The following is a 26,220-nucleotide window of genomic DNA, read 5'->3' as shown; positions in this document are numbered from 1 at the left end:
TCAATGTTTTATTTTCAAATTCAGTACAGATTCCCTACCAGCCAATCAGGTCACAGCTTTCCTGTGACGTCACTTTTTCCAGTTTATTTTTAGTTTTTTCCAGGTTTTTTCTCACCCGAGGTAAGTTTTTTCTATACTTACCGGTCCGGAACTCTGCCCTCCGAGTCTTCTCCCTGGATGTATGCCGCGAATCCCCGAGGTAAGGTTTTTATACCACCCTCTTTGACCCTAATATGCCCCACCCGACATCTTACTACCCCCTTAAGCCCTTAAGGTGATTGGTAGAAGGATTAGAGGGCACATGAGGGGAAACTTTTTCACCCAGAGGGTGGTGGTGTCTGGAATTCACTGCCAGGAATGGTGGTGGAGGCAGAAACTCTCAATGCTTTGAAAAGGACATGTACCGAGTGTGCTGTAACCTGCGTGGCTGTGGACCAGGTGCTGGAAGGTGGGATTAGTTTGGGTGGATAGCTTGTTTGGCAAGCACGGACACGATGGGCTGAATGGCCTCCTTCTGAGCAGTACTTTTTTCTATGTTTCTTACCATTTACATGCCGTTAGAAGATTTTTGGGTTCCCTTTCACGTTAACTGCCATTCCTTTCTCAGATTCTCTCTTTGCCAGTCTGATGCTCTTTGCTCTTCACTTCCCCCCTCAACTTATTGAGCTGAATTTTAAGACTTGCCACTGCTCCTGGCAGCCGGTGGAAAATGCGGGCCAGGTACATCAGAGCTGCCGCAAACTTGCATGACAGCTCAGTTAAATAGACAGCATGGCCCTCTTCCCCCCGCACAATGTGGAGTGGGCGGGCTGTCCGACGCCAGCAATGGTGACAGATGCCTGTGCGCAGGCGCTGGTGCCATTTTTACAGGGAAGCCAGTTCTGCCGCCAATTTGAATATTTAACGAAGTATCCCCGCCCTTAAATTAACCAAATAAAATTGTAACGCCCCTTTCCCACTCCCAATAAAAATTACATTAAATATTTGCCCTTTCCCCCCACAAAACACTTACCTTTGAACTGTGACCTTTGCACCCGCCCAGACTGTACAAAGTGTAAAGTTCCCCTTCCAACAATACCCTATACTGATGATGATCATTTGACCCCATCCCCCCATCACCGACCCCCCACACTAAAATTCTTAATTCCCTGCCACCCCGCACCAGTGTCATGCCTGCTTTTCCCAGGCGGGGAAGTGAAGGTGCAGGAGTGCTGGCCACCACACTGAAGATTGTGGCGGACCTGGAAGATTCAGGAGGATCAGGCCGGACCCTCCTGGCGTCGGGCTCCGTGATGAGCCTCTGCCAGAAGCATCTTCTGGGCCCCGCGTCATGGAGCCTGACATCAGGCGCTCGGTAAAATCCAGCCCATTGTGTTTGGCCTGGTTTGCTCTTGAAGAACACACCTGACATGCATCATACACCCTTGTTTTTATTCCGTCAAATTCTCTAGCTCGCTTATTATCCAAGGAGCCCTGGCTTTGGTTCCCCTACCTTTCCAGCTTGTTGGAATGTACTTAGCCCACACCTGAAATATCTCCTCCTTAAAGATCACCCATTGTTCCATTACCGTTTTTCCTCTGAGTCTTTGGTTCCATTTTGCCCTGGCTAGATCCTCTCTCATCACATTGAACTTGTCCATCTTTCACTACTTTAGATTGTTCCTTGTTCTTCTCCATGACTAATCTAAAACCTATGAAACAATGATCACTCTTCCCCAAGTATTGCCCCACAGATACTTGGTCCACTTCATTCCTCAGCACCAGATCCACCAATGCCTCCTTCCTAGTTGGACTGAGAACATACTGGTCAAGGAAGTTCACCTGAAAACATTTCAGAAATTCCTAACCACTCCTTTCCCTTTACTCTAACATTATCCCAATCGATATTTGGGTAATTAAAGTTCTAACACATTTCTGTGATTTCCCTGCAGATTTGCTCCTTTATTTCTCTCTGTCACTATTCCAAAGCCTGTAGATTGCCCCCAGTCATGTGATCACATCCTTTCTTTTGGCCACAGTAGCCAAATGTATTATATTCTTGCTCCCTGAAGATCGTTCTCTCTTTCCAACACTACAATGTCTTCCCTAATCAGTACTGCCACACATCTCCCTTTTCTCCTTCACTATCTTTTCTGAACACTTTGGATCCGTGAATATTAAGTGCCCTGTCCTCACCATTTTAAGCCACGTTTCTCATATTTCCACGACATTATATTCCCACACAGGTGATAGTGCTTGTAGCTCATCAACTTCATTCACCACACGTTACATTTCTAAACATGCATTCTGAACCTGTATTCCCTGTAGTCCTTCGTCAGCTCCTATTTAATATGGTACGACTTCCTTCTCTAATACTGTCTAACACTCTCGCTACTTTAATTACCTGATTCTACTCTTTTCTACTTCTATGTGGCGTTGCCTGTGCCCCTACCAATTTAGTTTAAAGCCTCTCCAACTGCACTAGTGAACGTCCCCACAAGGACATTGGTCCCAGTCCTGCTGAGGTGCAACCCGTCACTTTTTAATAGTGTCCCTCCGCGACACCCTGGTCCACTCCTCCATTACCCCCACCACCTCATCCCCGTCCCAGGGCACCTTCCCCTGCAATCGCAGGAGGTGTAATACCTGCCCATTTACCTCCCCTCTCCTCACTATCCCAGGCCCCAAACATTCCTTTCAGGTGAAGCAGTGATTTACTTGTACTTCTTTCAATGTAGTATACTGTATTCGCTGCTCACAGTGTGGTCTCCTCTACATTGGGGAGACCAAGCGCAGACTGGGTGACCACTTTGCGGAACATCTCCGCTCAGTCCGCAAGCAGGACCCTGAGCTTCCGGTTGCTTGCCATTTCAACACTCCCCCCTGCTCTCATGCTCACATCTCTGACCTGGGATTGCTGCAGTGTTCCAGTGAACATCAACGCAAGCTCGAGGAACAGCTTCTCATCTACTGATTAGGCACACTACAGCCTGCCGGACTGAACATTGAGTTCAATAATTTCCGAGCATGACAGCCCCCCATTTTACTTTCATTTTCAGTTATTTTTTCTACCTTTTTTTTACATTCTTTTTTACATTTTTTACTATCTTTTTTTGCATTTATTTCATTTCATCTTAGTTTGTTCAGTTTGCTTACCCACTGCTTTTTTCAGGTTTTTTTTCAGGTTTGCACTTGCTGCTGTTCAATATTCAGTGTATTCACACCTAATCTGTACTAATGCTTTGTCTTTCAATACACCATTAACATATTGTTTGCCTTTGCTCCGTGACCTTTTGGTCAGCTATGTGGCCTGGTCCAATCTGCACCTTCTCCTTTGTTATCTCTATCCCCACCCCCACCTCACTTGCTTATAATCTGTGACTTTTCTAATATTTGTCAGTTCCGAAGAAGGGTCACTGACCCGAAACGTTAACTCTGCTTCTCTTTCCACAGATGCTGCCAGACCTGCTGAGTGATTCCAGCATTTCTTGTTTTTGTTTCAGATTTCCAGCATCCGCAGTATCTTGCTTTTATTTTTTAATAGATGTCTCCTGCCCCAGATCCCAATATCCCAATAATCTGAAGCCCTCTTGCATCATGTCTCAAGCCACACATTGATCCTCCCTATCTTCCTGTTTCTACTCTCACTGGTGTGTGGCACTGGGAGTAATCCAGAGATTCCTACCTTTGATGTTCTACTTTTTAACTCCCTCCCTAGCTCCTGAAAATCAGACTGTAGGACCTCAATACCAGCCCTCCCTATGTCATTGGTACCGATGTATACCCCGTTCGCACAGCAGAATGTTCTCCATGATGTCCTTTACCCTAGCACCAGGGAGGTAACACATCATGCAGGACTGACCAATCTGAATTCACTGTTTGATTTGTGGGTGACTATCTTATATTGATGGCCTCTAGTTTTGCTTTTCCCCACAAGTGGAACCATTCTCTCTGTGTCTCCTCTATCAAAACCTTTCATACTTCTAAACACCTCTATTAGGTCACCCCTCAGCCTGCTCTTGGTTTAGAAAATAGAGACCAGCCTGTTCATTCCCTCCGGATCGGTATTCCCTACATTTCTGGTATCATCCTTGTAAATATTTTTCACCCTCTCCAGTGCCTCCATATCTTTTTTATGATATGATGAACAGAATTGTATGCAGTATTCCAGGTGTGGTCCAACCAGGGTTTGACACAAGTTTAGCATAACTTCTATACTTTTCAATTCTACCCCCTAGGAATAAACCTTAGTGCTTGGTTGACTGTTAACCTGTGTAACTACTTTTAGTGATTTGTGTATTTGTACTCCCAGATCCCTTACCTCCTCTGTCCCATTTAGATTCTTATTTTGTAAGTAATATGTAACCTCTTTACTTTTCTTTCCAAGATGTAATACCTCACATTTATCTATGTTGATATTAATTTGTCAATTACATGTCCATTCTGCAAGTTTGTGAACATCTTCATGTAATTTGTTGCTATCCTCCTCAGATTAACTATCCCCCCAACCCCAAATTTGGTGCCATCTGAAGATTTAGAAATTGTGTTTTTGATTCCAAAGTCTAAATCATTAATATAAATTGTAAAACAGTGATCCCAGCACTGATCCTTGTGGAACACCACTTTCCACCTTCTGCCATTCTGAGTAACTACTCTTTATCCCACAACCTGCTTTCTGTTTTGAAGCCAGCTGGCTGTCCATTCTGCTTGTTCCCTGATCCTGCAATCTCTGACCTTATTCATTAGTCTGTTCTGTGGTACTTTATCGAAGACTTTTTGAAAATCGGGATAAATTGCATCTACTGCATTAGCATTGTCTACTTTCTCTGTCACCTCTTCAAAAAATTCAACAAGGTTGCTTAAGCAAGACTTTCACTTCAAATCAATGCTGACTATTCATTATTATATCTTTGGTTTCTCGATATTCTTCTATTCCCACCTTTAATCGGGATTCCATTATTTTTCTTACCACTGATGTTAAGCCAACTGGTCTATAGTTCCCTGTACATGTTCTATCTCCTTTCTTAAATATAGGTATAATGTTAGCTATCAGCCAGTCTTCTGGCACTCTACTTCTTCTTCTTTGGCCTTCTTGTCTTGAGAGACAATGGGTAAGCGCCTGGAGGTGGTCAGTGGTTTGTGAAGCAGCGCCTGGAGTGGCTACAAAGGCCAATTCTAGAGTGACAGACTCTTCCACAGGTGCTGCAAATAAAATCGGTTGTCGAGGCTGTTACACAGTTGGCTCTCCCCTTGCGCTTCTGTCTTTGTTCCTGCCAACTGCTAAGTCTCTTCGACTCGCCACACTTTAGCCCCGCCTTTATGGCTGCCCGCCAGCTCTGGTGATCACTGGCAACTGACTCCCACAACTTGTGATCAATGTCACAGGACTTCATGTCGCGTTTGCAGATGCCTTTAAAGAGGAGACATGGACGGCCGGTGGATCTGATACCAGTGGCGAGCTCGCTTTACAGTGTGTTCTTGGGGATCCTGCCATCTTCCATGCAGCTCACATGGCCAAGCCATCTCAAGCGCCGCTGGCTCAGTAGGGTGTCTAAGCTGGGGATGTTGGCCACCTCGAGGATTTCTGTGTTGGAGATACGGCCCTGCCACCTGATGTCAAGGATATTCCGGAGGCAGCGAAGATAGAATGAAATGAAACATCACTCTTGGCTGACATACGTTGTCCAGGCCTCGCTAACGTCGAGCAAGGTACTGAGGACACAGGCTTGATACACTCGGACTTTTGTGTTCCATGTCAGTGCGCCATTTTCCCACACTCTCTTGGCCAGTCTGGACGTAGCAGTGGAAGCCTTTCCCATGCGCTTGTTGATTTCTGCATCGAGAGACAGGTTGCTGGTGATAGTTGAGCCTCAGTAGGCGAACTCTTGAACCACTTCCAGAGCATGGTCGCCAATATTTATGGATGGGGCATTTCTGATGTCCTGCCCTATGATGTTCGTTTTCTTGAGACTGATGGTTAGGCCAAATTCGTTGCAGCCAGCCAGTTTGTCCCTTGAGGTCCTGCTTTTTAATTTAGCTCTGAACACCTGATATTCCCTCAGCAGGATCTCCTCCCGGTTCCCACATATGTTGTTTGTTCTGACACCGACAACGACAACTGGATTATTGCCTCCTCTTCCAAATTGCTCTCCTGCCACCATAAGATATCCCTTACCCTGGCACCTTGTAGACAACGCACCCGACAGGATTCTCATTCATGGCTGCAGAGGACACTATCCATCCCTCTAATTATAGAAACCCTTATCACTACCACATTCTATTCTGCTCTTTCCCTCTTGGACAGTCTTCTGAGCCACAGTACCTTGGTCTACATTGTGACTGTCCTCCCCACAGTCATTCTCCTTGTCCTCACAGGTAACAAGTACATGGTACCTTTTGGACAAGACCTGTGTTTGAGGAACCTCCTTCTCAACCTCTCCTCAGTCCTCACCATGCTGCTCCCTAATGGTTACACCCTCTTCTTGAACCTGTGATTTTCTCTGAGCTGTGACTGTGTTCTGGATAAAACTTGAAGACATTCCTCCCCCTCCCTTATGTTTGGGAATGTCTCTAACTCACATGCCAGCCCATTGACTCTGAGCTGGAATGACTGAAGACGGAGACATTTCCTGCTGGTGTGGGAATGTGGGACAGTCTCACTATCCACAAACTCCCACATCCGACAGTCCCAACACGTAGCCTGCCCTGTCATCTCTAGTCTTTTATCATTAATTTGCTTATTGATAACCTGAATAAATGTAATTAGGTCTTTTAAAACAATAATAAATGTATTAAATTAATTAGATACATCAATTAATTAACAAAGTAATAGATTTATTTCCCCAAGTAATACTTTATCCAAACGCTGTCACTCAGAGAGACAAAAACACACTGTAATACTCACCAACCAATCATCTACCTTCTGTCCTGTTACTTCCCTCTTTGATGTTTATTGACAGCTCCTGAATATATGAGGAGTTCTACAGTGTGAGATTCATTGTCAGTGATGGGAAAATCTGGTTGTTAATTTCCTCAAGTCTTTTTCAGTGTTTCCTGTAACATTCAACAGAAAGTGAATTGTATCAGGTCCAGGGTTTGATTCAGTTTGTTTCTCACTCTCTGTCTGTTTGTTTTTAGACTGGCTCGCAATAATCTGGGAGATTCAGGAGTGAAACTACTGTCTGAGGCTCTGAGGAACCCGGCCTGTAAAATACAGAAACTGGGGTAAGTACCAGACTGTGTGAGATTGCATTGATAATAACTGGGCAGCTGACACTGTATATTATTAATATCTTCTTCATCTGTCTTTGGCCTCCTTGTCTTGAGAGACAATGGATAAGCACCTGGAGGTGATCAGTGGTTTGTGGAGCAGCGCCTGGAGTGGCTAGAAAGGCCAATTCTAGAGTGGCAGACTCTTCCACAGGTGCTGCAGATAAAATTGGTTGACAGGGCTGTTACGCAGTTGGCTCTCCCCTTGCGCTTCTGACTTTTTTCCTGCCAACTGCTAAGTCTGTTCGACTCGCCACAATTTAGCCCCACCTTTATGGCTGCCCGCCAGCTCTGGCGATCACTGGCAACTGACTCCCACGACTTGTGATCGATGTCACAGGACTTCAAGTCGCGTTTGCAGACGTCTTTAAAGTGGAGACATGGACGGCCGGTGCGTCTGATACCTGTGGCGAGCTCGCTGTACAATGTGTCCTTGGGGATTCTGCCATCTTCCATGCGGCTCACATGGCCAAGCCATCTCAAGCGCCGCTGACTCAGTCGGGTGCATAAGCTGGGGATGTTGGCCGCCTCGAGGACTTCTGTGTTGGAGATACGGTCCTGCTACCTGATACCAAGTATTCTCCGGAGGCAGTGAAGATAGAATGAATTGAGACGTCGCTCTTGGCTGACATACGTTGTCCAGGCCTCGCTGCCATAGAGCAAGGTACTGAGGACACAGCCTTGATACACTCGGACTTTTGTATTCCGTGTCAGTGCGCCATTTTCCCACACTCTCTTGGCCAGTCTGGACATAGCAGAGGAAGCCTTTCCCATGCGCTTGTTGACTTCTGCATCGAGAGACAGGTTACTGGTGATAGTTGAGCCGAGGTAGGTGAACTCTTGAACCACTTCCAGAGGGTGGTTGCCGATATTGATGGATGGAGCATTTCTGACGTCCTGTCCCATGATGTTCGTTTTCTTGAAACTGATGGTTAAGCCAAATTCGTTGCAGGCAGCTGCAAACCTATTGATGAGACTCTGCAGACACTCTTCAGTGTGAGATGTTAATGCAGCATCGTCAGCAAAGAGGAGTTCCCTGATGAGGACTTTCCTTACTTTGGTCTTCGCTCTTAGACGGGCAAGGTTGAACAACCTGCTCCCTGATCTTGTGTGGAGGAAAATTTCGTCTTCTGAAGACTTGAACGCGTGTGAGAGCAGATGGGAGAAGAAAATCCCAAACAGTGTAAGTGCGAGAACGCAGCCCTCTTTCACGCCACTCAGGATAGGAAAGCGGTCTGATGAGGCGCCGCTATGCTGAATTGTGCCTTTCACATTGTCATGGAATGAGGTGATGATATTTCGTGGCTTCGGTGGACATCCGATCTTTTCTAGTAGTCTAAAGAGATCACGTCTGCTGACGAGGTCAAAGGCTTTGGTGAGATCAATGAACGCAACGTAGAGGGGCATCTGTTGTTCACGGCATTTCTCCTGTAGCTGACGAAGGGAGAACAGCAGGTCAATGGTTGATATCCCTGCTCAAAAGCTGCACTGTGCCTCACGGTCGATGCGCTCAGCCAGCTTCTGGAGCCTGTCTAAAGCGACTCGAGCGAAGACTTTCCCCACTCTGCTGAGCAGGGAGATTCCACGGTAGTTGTTGCAGCCACCACGGTCACCTTTGTTTTTATAGAGAGGGATGATATTGGCTTCGCGCATGTCCTGTGGTACTGCTCCCTCGTCCCAGTACAGGCAATTAATATCAGTAATCGCATTATTAATAAACACTGTACATTATCAGTTTCAGCAATTGTGTTATTGCTAAGCACTGCTATTACTAGTGTCAGTAATTGGTGTTATAAATACACAATGCGGATTTACTCTGATTCCTGTTACTTTTCCATCTTTGATTCCAGGCTGGAAAAAACAATCACTCAGATTCTCGTGTCAAGGATCTCGCCTCTGCTCTCAGTGCAAACCGGTCACTGACGGATCTGAACCTGAGTTATAATAAACTGGGAGATTCAGGAGTGAAACTACTGTCTGCAGGTTTGAGGAACCCAGAATGTAAAATACAGAAACTGTGGTAAGTGCTAATTGTATATTAATTATGTTTAATTGAATCCAGATGGTGGGCATTAACCCAGACTGTAAAATACAGACACTGGAGTAAGTACCAGACTGTGAGAGATTGTGTCTATAATAACTGGATGTCTAACACTGCACATTATTGTTAATATCAATAATAGTGTTATCAATAAACATTATTATTAGTATCAGTAATAGTGTTCTTAATAAACACTGTGAATTTACTATGATTCCTGGTATTTCTCTCTCTGATCCCAGGCTTTCCAGTAACGCACTCACAGCTTCTTGTGTCGGGGGTCTCGCCTCTGCTCTCAGTACTCTGAAGGTTCTGGATCTGAGTTATAATAAACTGGGAGATTCAGGAGTGAAACTACTGTCTGCAGCTCTGAGGAACCTGAACTGTAAAATACAGAAGCTGCAGTGAGTGCTAATTATATATTAGTTATGTTCAAACGTTTGCAGTTGGTGGGCATTAACCCAGACTGTGAAATACAGACACTGGAGTAAGCACCAGACTCTGTGAGATTGTTTCCAAAGTAACTGGATGTCTAACACTGCACATTATTAATCGTATCAATAATAGTGTTATCAATAAACATTATTACTAGTATCAGTAATGGTGTTCTTAATAAACCATAGAATTTGCTGTGATTCCTGGTATTTCTCTCTTTCTCTGATCCAGGCTTTCCAATAACGAACTCACAGCGTCTTGTATCGAAGATCTCGCCTTCGCTGTGAATAAAAACTGGTCACTGATGGATCTGAACCTGAGTTGTAATAAACTGGGAGATTCAGGAGTGAAACTACTGTCTGCAGCTCTGAGGAACCCGGACTGTAAAATACAGGAACTGCAGTGAGTGCTAATTATATATTAATTATGTTTAATTGTATTCAGATGGTGAGCATTAACCCAGACTGTAAAATACAGACACTGGAGTAAGTACCAGACTGTGAGAGATTGTGTCTATAATAACTGGATGTCTAACACTGCACATTATTATTAGTATCAATAATTGTGTCATCAATAAACGTTGTTATTAGTATCAGCAATGGTGTTCTTAATAAGCCATGGAATTTTCTGTGATTCCTGGTATTTCTCTCTCTCTGATCCAGGCTTTCCAGTAACGCACTCACAGCTTCTTGCATCGAGGATCTCGCTTCCACTCTCAGTACAAACCGGTCACTGACGTTTCTGAACCTGAGTTATAATAAACTGGGAGATTCAGGAGTGAAACTACTGTCTGAGGCTCTGAGGAACCCAGACTGTAAAATACAGAGACTGGAGTAAGTGCTAATTGTATATCAATTGTGTTTACTTGTGTGCAGGTAGTGGGCATTAACTGGGGTTTCACTTGGAAACTTATAAATACTGTGGTGTGGTTGAGTGAGGAGGTGTATGTGTGTAATGCTTAACTCTGTAAATTAATGTAAGACTGAGTAAAGATTAACTCCAGTAATCTTCTTCACCAACTGGCTTTCCAGAGTAGAATATGGTAACAGAGAATGGTCGCCTCAAGATGAAGGTCCAAGGCGATGAAAAAAGGCTGCGATTGCTGACAACGCAACCACTAGGTGTCGCAGTATGGCCACATGCAAATGCAGCCTCACGGACTGAAACGTCACTGTCTGCGACGTCTCAGGCAGCTGCCTGTAAAAAAATCAGTTGAACAATAACCCCCTCACCCTTCAAAGGCCGCAATCACCGCCTCCACCCGTTCCGCAACAATACAGCACTCCCTCCCACAATGGCCGCTTCTCTTACCCACTCCCTCCCACATCCACTTACCCACTGCTGCCGAATGCTCGCCACTCCATTTCACCGTTCTCTCCCGCACCCGTCTGCCCGCTGTCCCCTCCTGCTGCTCGCTCCCCATCTCATCACCTAGAGAAGCAGCAGGGGTGGGATGGAGCAGCAAAGAATCGAGAGCGACAAGCAGGCGAGCACAGGAGAGAACAGCGGATGAGAGCGGGGAAGAAAACTGGTGACTGAGGCGCCAATCGTGGGAGGGAGCAGGGTACTGTTGGAGGCATAGAGATTGTGATCATGGCCATTGATGGGTGAAGCAACACTCGGACATTATTACGTCTGACGTCATTACGTGGTGACGTTAATGCGCGTGCATGGACCCATACTGGTAAGCTGACAAATGTTCAGACACATGATAACGTCGGCGATCGCTTTGCACATGCTCTGCACTGTCAGGAGAGATTCTGAAAAAAAACCGGACAAAAAACTACAATCCTATCAGCAATGATCAGAAATGGCCGAAAGCAAGTGTAAATTGTTGGGCTTTGATTACCCTCTGATGTTCTCGGAATCTGAACCATATGACCAGGTGTGGTGAAAGTGATTGCTCTTGATATCGAGGCAGCATTTGACTGAGTGGGACATCAAGGAGCCCGAGTCAAATTGAAGTTAGTGGGAATCAGGGGGAAAACGCTTCATTGGTTGGTGTTATGACCGGGGATGGAAGAGTGCACTGTCTTTTTCTAGTTCCACTTCTGCACATTTACTGGGTAAATGTTTTACCCAGTTACCGATACAGCCAATTATATACTTCATCTATTTTCGTTTCTAAATAAAAATTTGCCAACAAAGTTTCTTTAATAATCAACAAAATTATTAATTTATTATAAAACAAGACTCATTTCATAAATATGCAACACTTATTAATGCACAGGTTGTAATATGAAAGTATAAATATATTCCCTTCGAGATAACCCAACACACCTACACAAACGCACCAGTTAAAGGAAAAACAAAGATGCTTTCTCTGCGAGATCAACTTTACAAAAAAAACAAAAAAAAAACTTTGGCCAAGTACCTGTTACTTCTTGGAGAAAAAGGATAAGATATGGAGCATTCTAGTTGGTCTGGATCCATGGAGACGGGTGTCACTGGTCACATGCAGTTGTCACTGGGATCTTTTCAGAAGCAGTTCGTTCAGGAGATGTGAAGAGAAAGTCTTGCAGAAACTTCTCAGGAGAAATGCTGCATCAGTTTCTCCAGTTCTCACACTGGATTCTCAGAGTTCTCAAAGAGGTGGAATAGGATGAACTGGTGACCTCTCTCACTTAGCAGGCTGACACCCCAACTGTCCATTCAAACAGTTCTAAACAAAACCAACTCCTGACTACCATAAATCATGGAATCTTCTGTGAAAACTACCAAGTTTGCAAGTAAAATATTAAAGAAGTGAATGTCACCGCTGAGCCCTAGCATTCAGCAAACCCTGTTGAGACTGACATCGCGAAAACATGTGACTTCTCTGTAATCAACTCCAATAGTCAGTGAGGCCTTTGCTGTTTACCTAGCTTAAGACATGTGACTTCCAGTAAGTGTTTTTTTTTAAACAAGGTCTCAAGTGTCTTTCCAATGACCCTTTTTTAAAAAGCAAGTCAAGCATTTCCTCAGATATTTCCATAGACTTTTGAATATGAGTCCTCAAAAAATATTTTAACAATGGAAGCACCTTCAGAACATTGGAGCCACACCTCGTACGGAAGATGGTTGTGGTTAAAGCCTGGCTACCCGACCCAAACCCGACTTGATCCGACTACATGTGTTGGGTTCCGGTCAGGTATGGTGGAAATTCCGAGTCCAGCATTCGGGCTCAGTTGGATTGAGCTGGACATTGCTTCCGGGAAGTCATGGGGCCAAGTTTACCAATGATTCTCCATAACTCCAGCTGCAGGGACAGCCTGCTGCTGAAATAGATAAAGGTGATGCATGTAGGGTCAGGTTGGGCGCGAAAAAAATTAAAGGGTTTGAGCTCGGGTCAGATACGGGTTGGCTGTGGTCAGGTTGGGCCCAGATCGGGTTTTAATTTTATACCCGCGCCAGGCTTTAGTTGCAGTTGTTGGACGTCATTAATCTCAGTTCCAGGACATCACTGCAGGAGTTCCTCAGAGTAGTGTCCTCGGCTCAAACATCTTGAGCTGCTTCATTAGTGATCTTCCTTCCATCATAAAGTCAGAAGTGAGGATGTTTAGTAATGATTGTACAGTGTACAGTGCCACAAAAACACAAGAAATTGGAGCAGGAGTAGACCATATGGACCATCGAGCCTGCTCCACCATTCAGTACGATTATGGCTAATCTTAGGCTTCGACTTCACTTTCCCACCCGCTCGCTATATCCCTTGATACCCTGAGAGTCCAAAAATCTGTCTATCCCAGCCTTAAATGTATTCAACAATAGAGCATCCAAAACACTCTGGAATAGAGAATTCCAAAGATTCTTAACCCTTTGAGTGAAGTAATTTTTCCTCATCTCAGTCCTAAATGTTTGGCAGCTAATCCTGAGACTGTGCCCCGTGTTTTCGATTCCCCAAACAGGGGAAACAATATCTGTGTCTACTAAGTCCCTTCAGAATTTTGTATGTTTCTATGACATCACCTCTCATTCTTCTAAACTACAGAGAGTATGGGCCCAATTTACTTAGCTTCCCATCATAGGACAACCCCCTCATCCCAGGGTCCAATCTGGTAAACCTTTGCTGTATCGCCTCCAATGCAAGTATATCCTTTCTTAAATGTGGAGACCAAAACTGTACACAGCACTCCAGATGTGGTCTCACCAAAACCCTGTACAATTGTAGCAAGACTTCTTTATTCCTGTCCTCCAATCCCCTTGCAATAAAGGCCAACATGTCATTTGCTTTCCGAATTGCTTGCTGTACCTGCGTGCTAACTTCCTGCATTGAAGCACACCCAAGTCTCTTTGAACACCAACACTTACAAGATGTAGACCTTTTAAAAAGCACTCTGTTTTTCTATTCTTACTACCAAAGTGAATAACTTTGCACTTCCTGACATTGTACTCCATCTACCATTCTCAACTCCTCAGATATTGAAGCAGTCTACTTCCCAAAGAGTCAAGACCTGGATAACATCCAGGCTTGGGCTGGTAAGTGCTAAGTAGCATTCATGCCAAACAAGTGTGCCAGACAATGCCCATCACCAACAAAAAAGAATCTAACCATTTGCCCTTGACATTCAACAGCATATAGATCAATGGATCCCCCACTATCAACATCCTGGGGGTTACCTTTGACCAGAAACTGAACTGGAGCAGACGTATAAATACTGTGTCTACAAGAGCAGGTCAGTGGCTGGAAATTCTGCAGCGAGTAGTCCACCTCCCGACTCCACAAAGCCTGTCCACTATCGACAAGGCACAAGTCAAGAGTGTGATTGAATACACACTACTTGCCTGGATCAGTGCAGCTCCAACAACACTCAGAAAGCTCAACATCATCCAGGATAAAGCAGCCCACTTGATAACACCCATGTACTACCTTAAACATTCACTCCCTCCACCAGGGACGGACAGAGGCAGCAGAATGTACCAGATGCAAGATACACTGCAACAACTCACCTTGTCTCCTTTAACAGCACCTTCCAAACCTGTAAACTCTTCCACCTAGAAGGAAAAGGGCTGCAGACGTGTGGGAACACCACCATCTGCAAGTTTTCCTCCAAGTAACACACCATCCTGACTTGGGAATATATCGCCGTTCCTTCACTGACAACTAGATCGAGATCCTGGAATTCCCTCTCTAACAGCACTGTGGATGTACCTGCACCAGATAGACTGCAGAGGTTCAAGAAGGCAGATCACCACCACCTTCCCAAGGGCAATTAGGGATGGGCAACAAATGCTGGTCTTTCCAGCGACGCCCACATCTCATGGCACAAATAAGTATAAAGAATGAAGTGGATATGTGGACATGGGTTGTGTCCCGATGAGAAAGGAAACAAGGTATGGCCTTGGCATTGCTTCGGACCAGAAGTAAAATGCTTTGTGAGCTGCCTCCCCATCAGTGAAAAACTGATTTGGTTTGGATCTTCTTTTAGAGTTCTTGGATGAAATAAACAAGTAACGTGATCTATTAAATATCTTTGAGGCATGGTCAGAGTTTGATACGTTTTGGAAGACAGATGTTTAGTCAAAGGAAGAATATATCATGTACTTTAACAGACTGTATAAAGATTGACAAAATTTACTTTAGAGATCCCTGGTTCAATGCTAGCACTTAAATTGCTGGATTGTGCCAAAGTGTAGCAAAGGGACATGCTCCAGGTTCTAACTGGTTTTCAGTTCTCAGAGAGAGAGACTCCCTGTTGGATCAGATGTCTGCTCTCTTGAAAAGATTCCTGGGGCCTTGGTGGAGCAAACGGGACATTCCGCAGTAACACAAAGAATAAAAGACACAATAATTGCCAGATTTAGAAATGGACCAGATCCTGGAAGCAGGTGTAAGTACAATGGAATGGTTATGGACAGTCAGAATGAGGATGAAAGCACCTTTAGTAGATCTGGCTATTATTGCGAATACAAAATTAGAACCGCAATAATAGGCGACTGAAACCCAGCAAAGGCCAAGGAGCAGTTAATAGGTGCATCAGGTGTGGCTGCAAATCCCATTATGCCATGAACTGCACAAAGCATAGCGGCAGAGTCCTCGAAATGACTCACGGGAATGAAGATTCTGAGGCAGAAGATGAAGACGTGGATGAGTCCAAACAAATTGTACAAGTCACAAGGAGTTTTAGTCCAATATTGAATATGTCATTCACAGACTTGTTTAACTGTGTTGTGCTAGTAGTGCTTGCACTTCAACAGTTTGCTGAACAGATTGGTTAAAATGTCATTTAGATTCACTAAGTAATGAGGATTGATGCACCGTTAAAAAGTATAAAAGTACTACTTGTTTCAGTTTCGTGATGATGAGCATTAAGGTCACTAAGGAGAGTCATAATTCCATACAAAATAGCTGGAGTAAGCCATGTTATCAGTACTGATGTCTCCAGTGAGATATCTATGTGGTTGAGTAAACCTTCTATCAAAGAGGCACAAATGAAACTTGACATGGAGTGTGATAAGGCAGTTACTTTTGGAAAGTCAGTGGATTTGCAGTTTTCCCAATCAGGACATTATTGTGTCCCCTTAACAAAACCTGTTGTTTCTTATCAGAGTATTAGACAAATATTAATGACATCAGTTGAGAAGAATCAGAGAGTAGAAAGGCAAGTTGGCTTGAAGTAATATAGACAATTTGCTAACCCTGCTTGTCAGAGGTTTAAAACCCTGCTAAAAGATACAGGTACAGTTGAAGAGTGTATAAGACTAATAGAAGAGATTAGTCAAGTGTGAAATATGTAAAAAGTATTGGAGGATGCTGCCACGTCCTATTGTAAACCTTCCATTGGCACGCGGCTATAACAAGGTCATTGCGTGGATCAAAGAAAGAAATATTTTCATCCTACATTTTATAGACCTGGCCACCAGACTTAGTGTTTCTGCAATAAAATTGAGTAAGGACAAAAGGGTGATTATAGATAAAATCATGGAGAAATGGATAGGGATCAGACTTGGGGCACGAGCAAAGTTTCTAATTGATCGTGGAGGGAATTTGCCAATGATGAGTTCAATGACATGTTTGAAAACATGAACATTCTGGTCATGAATACAGCAGCTGAAAGTCTTTTCAGTAATGGACTCTGTGACAGGAATGATGTGGTGATTGATGAAATGCTGCATAAAATCTTAGCTGATCAACCAGACTGCAAGTTGACAATCGGCCGAGCATTGAAGGTTCATATAAAGAATTCACTCCAGATGGTTGGAGGGTTTAGTCCCTGTCAATTGGCCGATAGGGAATATTCACAATTACTTCCTGAACTGTGTGATAGTCCTCCTGCTCCAGAAGGCACTACAATTAGTTCAATTTTTACAACACATTTGAATATTTTACATGTGTGACAATGGGCTTTCATCAATTCTGAGGTCTTGTGGAACATTCAGAGAGCTCTGAGGCATCATATAAGACCATCTGAGATAGAATATAATTCAGCAGATTTGCTCTATTATAAAAGAGAGGGTCATAGGGAACGGAAAGGCCTGGGTAAAGTAATAGGCCATGATGGTAAAACAGTCCTTATCAAACATATCAAACTGTTCAGGTTCATTCCTCACGATTAATCAGGATTAATTATATCTTGGATTCTGAGCAGCCGATAGAAGTAAACGAGGCACCTTGTACCTCAAATGTTCGTGTGTTTTGTAATGAGAGTCCTGAGGACCAGTAAAACAGTAGATCAAGGGCTGGTTAGTGGTACTGTGAGTGATCATGACACACAGAACAGAGCTATCACATCCAAAGACCAATTGCTCAGAAACCTGGGTGACACATATTCCAGAGGGGTCAAGTTAATGCAGGAATATGACAATTGTGGGACGTGCAGGAAAAGCTACTGGTAAATTTAAATATTGTTTAATGTACAGGATGATGGTCAAGAAGTGAGGTCTGTGAACTGGTAGAATGGGATGAAAGAGTGGAGGGTATGAAAGCACAGTGCACGTTCTGATAGTGGATCTGGAGGTGACTCTTGTATCAGAAAAAAGTCAGATACCGGAGAAAGAGCCTCGATAGTGTAAGAGGGAGATCTCACAGTAATCATCCCGACAGACATAAAAGTGCAGGTAGAGGCTGTAACTTAAATAGATTACACAATGAAATTCAAGTCACAGAACAGTCTCTGAACAGAACTAGAAGCAGAAGTCCTCATGATTGTGAAATTTTAGTGACTGCCAATAAACATGAGGACAAACTATTAAGAGAAGCAAAACAAAGGAAATTAGATAGTTGGAGTTGACTCTGTGATACCAGATCAAGGACAAGCTGCCTTGTCACATAGGTGGATTTGTACTGAAAAGATCCTTGTAGATGGGTCTTATTAGGCTAAAGCCAGGCTGGTTGCTCGGGGTTTTGAAGAATGACTGGGTGATACAGATGTTGGAATGGGCTCTCCTACAGCTGGAAAAGTAATGTTGAAAATCCTTTTAGCTCTTTTGGTCACATATTCATGGGAGTGTAGATCAATTGACCTGAAAGCTGCATTTCTGCAGGGCGATACCTTTCAGAGAGCTGAGTTTCTGAAACTTCCCAAAGAGACAGCAGATGCAGAAGGGAAACTATGAAAACTAAACAAAGGCACGTGTGGCCTGGATGATACTTCCAGTGTGTGGTATTTTACAGTGAGATCTGTTTTGCTGAAATACATTGTGTTCAACTAAAAACAGATCCCACAATGTTTTATTGGTATCATAAAGGGAAACTTTCAGACATCTTTATGATACATGTTGATTTCTGATGTGGTGATACTGCTGAATTTGAGAAAGGTATTATTAAAAAGATTAGATTAGAATTTAAAATCGAGAGTCAGGCTTGTGGAACTTTTAAATATATTGGTTTAGTTGTTAAGCAGAGTAGCTCTGAAATAATTTTGAATCAACAATCCTATTTAGTGGGTGTTACTCCCCTCCCAGTTAATCGTACTCGGACATCACAGAAAGATGATGTTATATCTGAAGAAGAGACAGAACAATTGTGAAGCTTGATTGGTCAGTTGAACTGTTTAGACACTCAGATGAGACCAGAGACTAGTTTTTATGTGTTGGAGTGAAGTGCTACAATGAAACATCCTAAAGTCGAGAATGTTTTATTTACCCTTAAAACACTCTATAATTAAATTGATTAAATCTGGAGAAATGTGTGTTTAAGTTCCCATCCCGAGGTGACCCAAAGAACATGAAACTAGTCATTTTTAGCGATGGTTCACATGCTAATCTTCCTGATGGGTATTCTAGTGCAGCTAGTTTCATAATATTACTGATGGGTGAAAATGGGAGATACTGTCCTTCAGCTTGGGAAGCTCAGAAAATAAAAAGGATTGTTAAAAGTACTTCCGCTGATTGACACACCAGCCCTTGTGGAAACAGTGGATATGGGATTGTATGTCAAATATTGTAAGTGAGATTCTATACAAGGGGTTTACTGAAGATCACATACTCATTGAATGTTAAGTAGATAATTGTTCATTGTTGGCTGATGCACATTCTACTAAAAGTGTCAGAAAAGGTTACAGAGTCGACCTTGCTGGCTTGAGAGAAATGCCAGAGAGAAAGAAAATCTCTAAAATTAAATGGGTAGATACAAGTCATCAACTGTCTGATTGTTTTACAAAAGGAAATTCTTGTGTGAAGAAATTGTTAGTGGTCCTTGAGGAGGGGTCTCGCAATGAGCGGCACAGTGGCGCAGTGGTTAGCACCACAGCCTCACAGCTCCAGCGACCAGGGTACTGTCTGTGTTTAGTTTACAAGTTCTCCCTGTGTTTGCGTGGGTTTTCGCCGGGCACTCCGGTTTCCTCCCACCACCAAAGACTTGTAGGTTGATAGGTAAATTGGCCATTATAAATTGCTCCTAGCATAGGTAGGTGGTCGGGGAAAATAAGGACATGTGGGGATGTGGTAGGAATATAGGGTTAGTGTAGGATTAGTATAAATGGTTGGTTGATGGTCGGCACAGACTCGGTGGGCCGAAGGGCCTGTTTCAGTGCTGTATCTCTAAATATAAATATAAAAATGTAATGTTTTGTACAGAATATGGAGGTTTTTGATTTGATTTTTTGCTGACATTTTCTTTGTGCATATCAATTAATTTTATTTAAAGAGAAAGAAGGGAATTTGTTAATTGTCTATTAATGGTGTTTAATATGTGGGCGGTCGTCATTAACAGGGGTTTCAATTGAGCAGATACATTGAGACACTTATTGAAACTGTGTGTGGTTGAGTGAGGAGGTGTGTGCTTGTAATGTTTAACTCTAAATATATGTAGGACTGAGTAAAGATTAACTCCAGTATTATACTTCACCAGCTGCTTTACAGAGTAGAACAGTAAGTACCAGACTGTGTGACATTATGTTTATAATAAAAGGACAGTATAAATTATTCTTAGCATTAGTAATAGTGTTCGGAATGAACGCTGTAAGTTGTTATTCGTATTAGTAATTGTGTTATCAATGAACCTTGGAGATTTACACTGATTCCTGTTATTTCTCTCCCTGATGCCCAGGGTACAGCGGGTCAGACTCACAGATTCTTGTGCCGAGGATCTCGCTTCTGCTCGCAGTACAAACCAGTCACTGACGTTTCTGAACCTGGGAGAAAACTCCTTCACAGACCAATCTGTCCCCGCTCTGAGCCGCCTCATACTGAACTGCAGGAGTCTGAAACATATCGAGTGAGTGTTTGTGTTAATGTTTAATGTAATAAATAAAATATAAATGTGATTCAGTCACTCTTATCAGTAATATCTCAAATTATTATTAAAATATTAATCCCAGTCTCCCTGTTATTTACACTATTGTTAAATCTGTTTATTTCCTGTTTAATCTTTAATCTGTTTCAGGTTGAGGTGGAACCAGTTCAGTTCAAGTGGAGTGAATCAGCTGAAGTCACTGCAGGGCAGAAGACCTGGACTAAATGTGTTTGTGTGAATATTTCAGTTTGTAAACATCACTGGTCTCTCAAAATGAACATTTTTGGCCAATTTTCTGTCCTTCCCCTTTAATTGGCCGCGCTCCAGGTTTAAATCCTATTGGCTGTTTCACTGTTTCCAGTTCGAGCTGAGCGAGTGTCATCTCCCATTGTGACATCAGAGGCCCAGCAACAGGGTCACGTGACTCAGCCGCCCGGCCCCACAGCGCTGTTTCTGCAGGATATCTGGGACTGAATGTTCCCCAATGGGGAACTGGGGAAATGTACAGACAGGAAGGGTCCAGGGTGGGGCTCAGTCTGGGCTGCAGTGGGACACTGGTAATTACACTCAATATCCCAGGGTTTGGGAATTACATTATCCAGGGTTCACACTCAGTATCAGTACCCAGTGACCCTGCTGGGAAGTGAACCTGTGTGTGTTCAGGATGGAGACAGGCTCTGTTCAGCTTGGATAGATCCCACCGTCCAATAGATACCAATACCCAGTGTATGGGGTCACCCAGAGGGAGTATCCTATTGGGGAGGTTCCTGAAACTGGTGCACCCAGGATGGGTCAGCACTGCGAGAGGAGAAATAGGGAAAGTGCCAGTCGGGAATCCCACTGTTCTGTCTGGGTGATGGTGAGCATTTGTAGTGTTTAAGGATCCTGAACTTAACGTGTTTGTGACACCAACATGGGAGCAGATACTGGTGTTACCATGGAAATTAAACATTGTGTAATTACTGTGGACTGAATTTTCAAACGGAATCACCTGAGACTGTATTGTCCAAGTAGGAAACGATCTAAGAGGGCGGCACAGTGGCGCAATGATTAGCACCGCAGCCTCACAGCTCCAGCGACCCGGGTTCAATTCTGGGTACTGCCTGTGTGGAGTTTGCAAGTTCTCCCTGTGTCTGCATGGGTTTTCTCCGGGTGCTCCGGTTTCCTCCCACAGCCAAAGGACTTGCAGGTTGGTAGGTAAATTTGCCATTATAAATTGTCCCTAATATAGGTAGGTGGTAGGGAAATATAGGAACAGGTGGGGATGTGGTAGGAATATGCGTTTAGTATAGAATTAATATAAATGGGTGGTTGATGGTCAGCACAAACTCGGTGGGCCAAAGGGCCTGTTTCAGTGCTGTATCTCTAAACTAAACTTACTGAGGACTGAATTTTCAAACGGAATCACCTGAGACTGCAAACCATGAGATTGTGAAAAGGTGCAATGACCCTGTGAAATATCCTGAGGAAACTGAGGGGTCGATGAACGGACTTGTTACCTGTACTCACCTGGATTTGTATAATGACTTCCACTTGGAAATGTTTTATTAAACTTCACCTCTGTATCACTGCCTCCTGGATGATGTAACAGTACTGATGAGAATTGTTATTGTGTGATGTTGAATTAAATGATGCATTATCTTAACAAGTACATCTCAGGACTTCTTACCAACTTCAAATTTGAGAATAGTTTCAGAGAGTTTTGACCATGGAATCCCTTCTTATATTTTCTGGTCATAGAAAAGCCTCTGGAGACTGAGTTCATTCAATCGTGACCTCACTATTGTTTGAATTGTCCAATTAGGAAACGATCTGTCCACCCGAACCAGGTCAGAATCTCAAAATCTCTGACTTCCCACACTCGGACTCCTATCAGCTCGAATGTGAACGCCTGGTAAAAGCAAGTAGAAATGATGTGGCCTTAACATCCAGCTAATTTGCCTCGGCACAACCTATATCTGAGCCTCTGAGATTCTGCTAAGGTGTTTATCTTTTACTTCTCACACAGCAGGTCACCTGTTTTCACACTCTACTGCATCTCTGTTGAAGTTTACTATTGACCAGGGTTATAAAGTTACAATCAGATCTAGGCTGATCAGGGTGATGTCAGGAAGCACTTCTCCCAATAAGAAAAGTGGGAATCTGGATCCTCACCGAAACGACTGTGGATGCTGAGGGTGTATTTGAAAAGTGAAAACATATTGATGGACCTGACTGATGAGTTAGACAATGTGTAAAGGCTGGTCAATGGGTTTAACACACAGTGTGATTGAATGACCTCCTAGTCGTCATGTTTGAGTTGTTATAATCACAGAGATGAGATTAATATACTGTTCATTTATGCCCCAGGAGGATTTATACAACGGAAGGTCTCGGACCTGTTCGAATTGTTGATTTCAGACACATTTGTTCACTATTAGCTAGAGGGAGAATATGTGAGAGCAAAAAGGCAGAAAGAGTTAAGAAACAAATGTGAGTAAATTGAATTAAGAGACGGCAGGTTGATTGGCCTCTTATTATTGTTAAAGCTGGTCTATTCGTACGCAGTCCATTAGTCAGCCCTGAAAACGGTTTACTAGACAAACTAAGGCAAAGTGTGAAATCCCAGGTATTGCCTCAGCCGGGGAATGTTACCTGTATTTCCTGTTTTTATTACTTGTTAAACTGGCTGCTTTATTTAAATTACTCTGAAAACATTCAGCAAAGGGGCGAGTAATCTTTCTGATCTCTTGGGCACCGCACCTTACACTTATTGAGTTCAGTATTTACATTTCAGGGTTTTGTGTTACTTCAAATAATTCAACTAAAATATGATATGGATTGAACCGTTGAATTTAACACATGTAAAAAGGTTAGTCTAGCAGTTATGGTGATACATTACAAGGTTATAACAGTAAGCATTGTAAGTAAATACAATACACCTTGTGTCCGTAAGTCGCTGCTTAAAATATCAGACTGTGGTTCTCCGTCCACTCCGTTCGTTACCACTGAGTCTTACAGTGATTTAGTCATTTCCAACACAGAAGGAGGACATTCAGCCCATCGAGTCCATGCCAGCTCTCCACAGAGCTGTGCTGTCAGTCCCACTCCCTGGCTCGATCCCCGTAGCCCTGCAAGTCTAATTCTCTCAGATGACCATCCAACTTCCTCTTGAAGTCATTGATCGTCTCCACTTCCACAACCCTTGTGGACAGTGAGTTCCAGGTCATTACCACCCGCTGTGTAAATAAGTGTTTCCTCATATTCCCCCGGCATCTTTTGCACAAAACTTTCAATCTGTGTCCCCAAGCCCTGTAACATTTATTAATGGGAACAGCTTTTCCTTGTTTAACTTATCTAAGCCTGTCATAATCTTATACACATCCATTAAATCTCCCCTCTATCTCCTTTGTTCTAAGGAAAACTAACCCAGCTTTTCAACTTAACCTTGTAACTAAATTCTCCATCCCTGGAACCATTCTTGTAAATCTCCTCTGCACCCTCTCAAGGACCCTCACATCCTTCCTGAGGTGTGGTGACCAGAACTGGACACAGTTTTCCCCAGTTGGGGCCTAAACAGAGCTTTATAAAGTTTCATCATAACTTCCCTGCTTTTGTATCCCAAGATCCCACATACTTTACAAACCACTCTCTCAATATGCCCTGCCACATTCAAAGATCTATGCACAATCTATAACTTAAAATGGTAAACAGATGTATGTGCAGTTTTACTGAGGTTCTGAGAGAGCAGAGAGCAACTGGTGAAGACACACACACAAATACAGACACAGCAACACACACAGACAGAGAAACACACACACAGACTGAGTGACTGAGGGACAGAGAGCGACAGAAGTATTTTTAAATTTCCAAAAGGAATTCAATGAGGTCAATCTTTGATTTAAAAATGAACAATTGATTTTGCATAAATGAGTATTTGAAGAAGACATTTCCAAACTAATACCACCTTTTGTGTGGAGAAGTGTTTCCTAACTTCACTCCTGAAATGTCTGCCTCTCATTTTTAGACTATGCTCACTCGTCCCAGACTCCCCAACCTACCGAAATAGTTTTACCCAAACTACCCCATCAATTCCCTTCAATATCACAACAACTTTGATCAAATCAGCCCTGATCCACCTAAATTCTAGAGAACACATCCCTAGCTTGTGTAATATCACCTCGTAATTTAACCCTTGGAGTCCAGTTATCATTCTGGTAAATCTACACTGCACTCAAATGGACATGGAACCCCCCAAGTTTCTTTGCACATCCAGTGTTTCTAGTTTTTCACCATTTATAAAGTATTCTGTTCTGTTCTTTTTTGCTGACATTGAAATCCATCCACCACAGTTTTGCTCATTCACTTAAGACATTAATATCTCTTAGTAAATTTATGCTTCCAGCTACACTGCATACAATGCTGCCTATTTCTGTGTCAATGGCAAACCTGGGTATGTGGCATTCTCCCCCATCATCTTCAATCATTCATAAATACAGAAAAACTGAGACACACACGGGCTTTGTACCAGCAGACAGGAGGGAATCATTCCATCCTAGAGGTTTTTAATTCCAGATTTATGTTTTTTTGAAAGAAAAAACAATTCAAATTGCCAACAGTGGGATTTGAACCCTGGCTTTTTTCAATCATCAGCTCAGGCCTTCAAATTAAAACCATTAAAAAGAGATTCACTTTCCTACTGCTATTGCCTGACTGTCTCAGGTTTTGTATATTGTTCCCTTCATGTATTGAATTGTAAATACCTTCAATTCTGTGTATTTGCAAGGGACACAAATCAAATTCTCACCTTATCTCATCAACCAGAACCTGCAAGTCCATTCAAACACCCCTATTTCCTGTCTCTGTAAAGATAGCTCACTCTTCCACAATGCAGGAATGTCTGAATGGAAACAGCTTTTGACACATTTCCCAACACGTTTCAAGATGAGGAGCTAGTTACAACTCACAGATTCCAAGCCCCAAATTGTGCTTTACGGTAGAAAAGGTAACATAGATGAAATCCCAGGTCTCTCTGTCCTGGCACCCAATCTAACATTGTACCATTTAGTTTATATCACTCAGTCTTCCTTCCAAAATGCATCATTTCACATTTCTCAGCATTGAAGTTAACCTGCCATGTGTCTGTCCAATGATAGGTTGGATAGTAAGCTGTCAAGAGGACACAAAGAGTCTACAAAGAGATGTCGATCGGTTAAGTGAGTGAGCAAAACATTGGCAGATGGAGTATAATGTGGGAAAATGTGAGCTTGTCCACTTTAGCAGGAAGAATAAAAAGCAGTATATTATTTAAATGGAGAGAGACTGCAGATCTGTACAGTACAGGGGGATCTGGGTGTCCTGGTACATGAAACACAAAATGTTACTATGCAGGTACAGCGAGTGATTCGGAAGGCAAATTGAATGTTGTTGTTTATTGCAAGGTGAATAGAATATAAAAGTAGGGAAGTGTTGCGATAGCTGTACAGGACATAAGTTAGAGCACATCTGGAGTACTGTGGACTGTCTTGGTCTCCTTACTTAAGAAATTATATAATTGCATTAGAAGTAGTTCAGAGAAGGTTCACTCGGCTGATTCCTGGATGAAGGGGTTATCTTATGAGGAAAGGTTGAACAGGTTGGGCCAATACTCACTGGAGTTTAGAAGAATGAGAGGTGATCTTATTGAAACATCTCAGGTCCTGAGGGAACTGGACAGGGAGGATTCTGAGAGGATGTTTCCACTTGTTGGGGAGTCTGGAACTAGGGAACACAGTTTAAAAATTAGGGGCATCCCATTTAAAACTGAGATGAGGAGAAATGTTTTTCTCTCAGAGGGTGGTTAGTCTGTGGAATTCTCTTCCCCAGA

At 43.1% G+C, this 26,220-nt stretch overlaps 1 protein-coding gene across 1 annotated transcript in view; it reads left to right on the top strand.

Moving 5' to 3' along the window:
* Positions 1-20,613, top strand: part of LOC137361460 (NACHT, LRR and PYD domains-containing protein 3-like) — a 71,393-nt gene extending 50,780 nt beyond the window's left edge. The window contains 7 exon segments of the mRNA XM_068026322.1: positions 7,117-7,207; positions 9,099-9,268; positions 9,529-9,690; positions 9,953-10,123; positions 10,384-10,554; positions 20,190-20,357; positions 20,526-20,613. Coding sequence (XP_067882423.1) covers positions 7,117-7,207; positions 9,099-9,268; positions 9,529-9,690; positions 9,953-10,123; positions 10,384-10,554; positions 20,190-20,357; positions 20,526-20,613 — 1,021 coding nt within the window.
* Positions 20,614-26,220: the final 5,607 nt, after the last annotated feature.

The sequence above is a fragment of the Heterodontus francisci genome, unplaced genomic scaffold (genome assembly GCF_036365525.1).
Source record: "Heterodontus francisci isolate sHetFra1 unplaced genomic scaffold, sHetFra1.hap1 HAP1_SCAFFOLD_106, whole genome shotgun sequence".
In the NCBI taxonomy this organism is placed as follows: domain Eukaryota; kingdom Metazoa; phylum Chordata; class Chondrichthyes; order Heterodontiformes; family Heterodontidae; genus Heterodontus; species Heterodontus francisci.
Note: the sequence above shows the minus strand (reverse complement) of the source record. Positions and strands in the feature narration are given on the sequence as shown.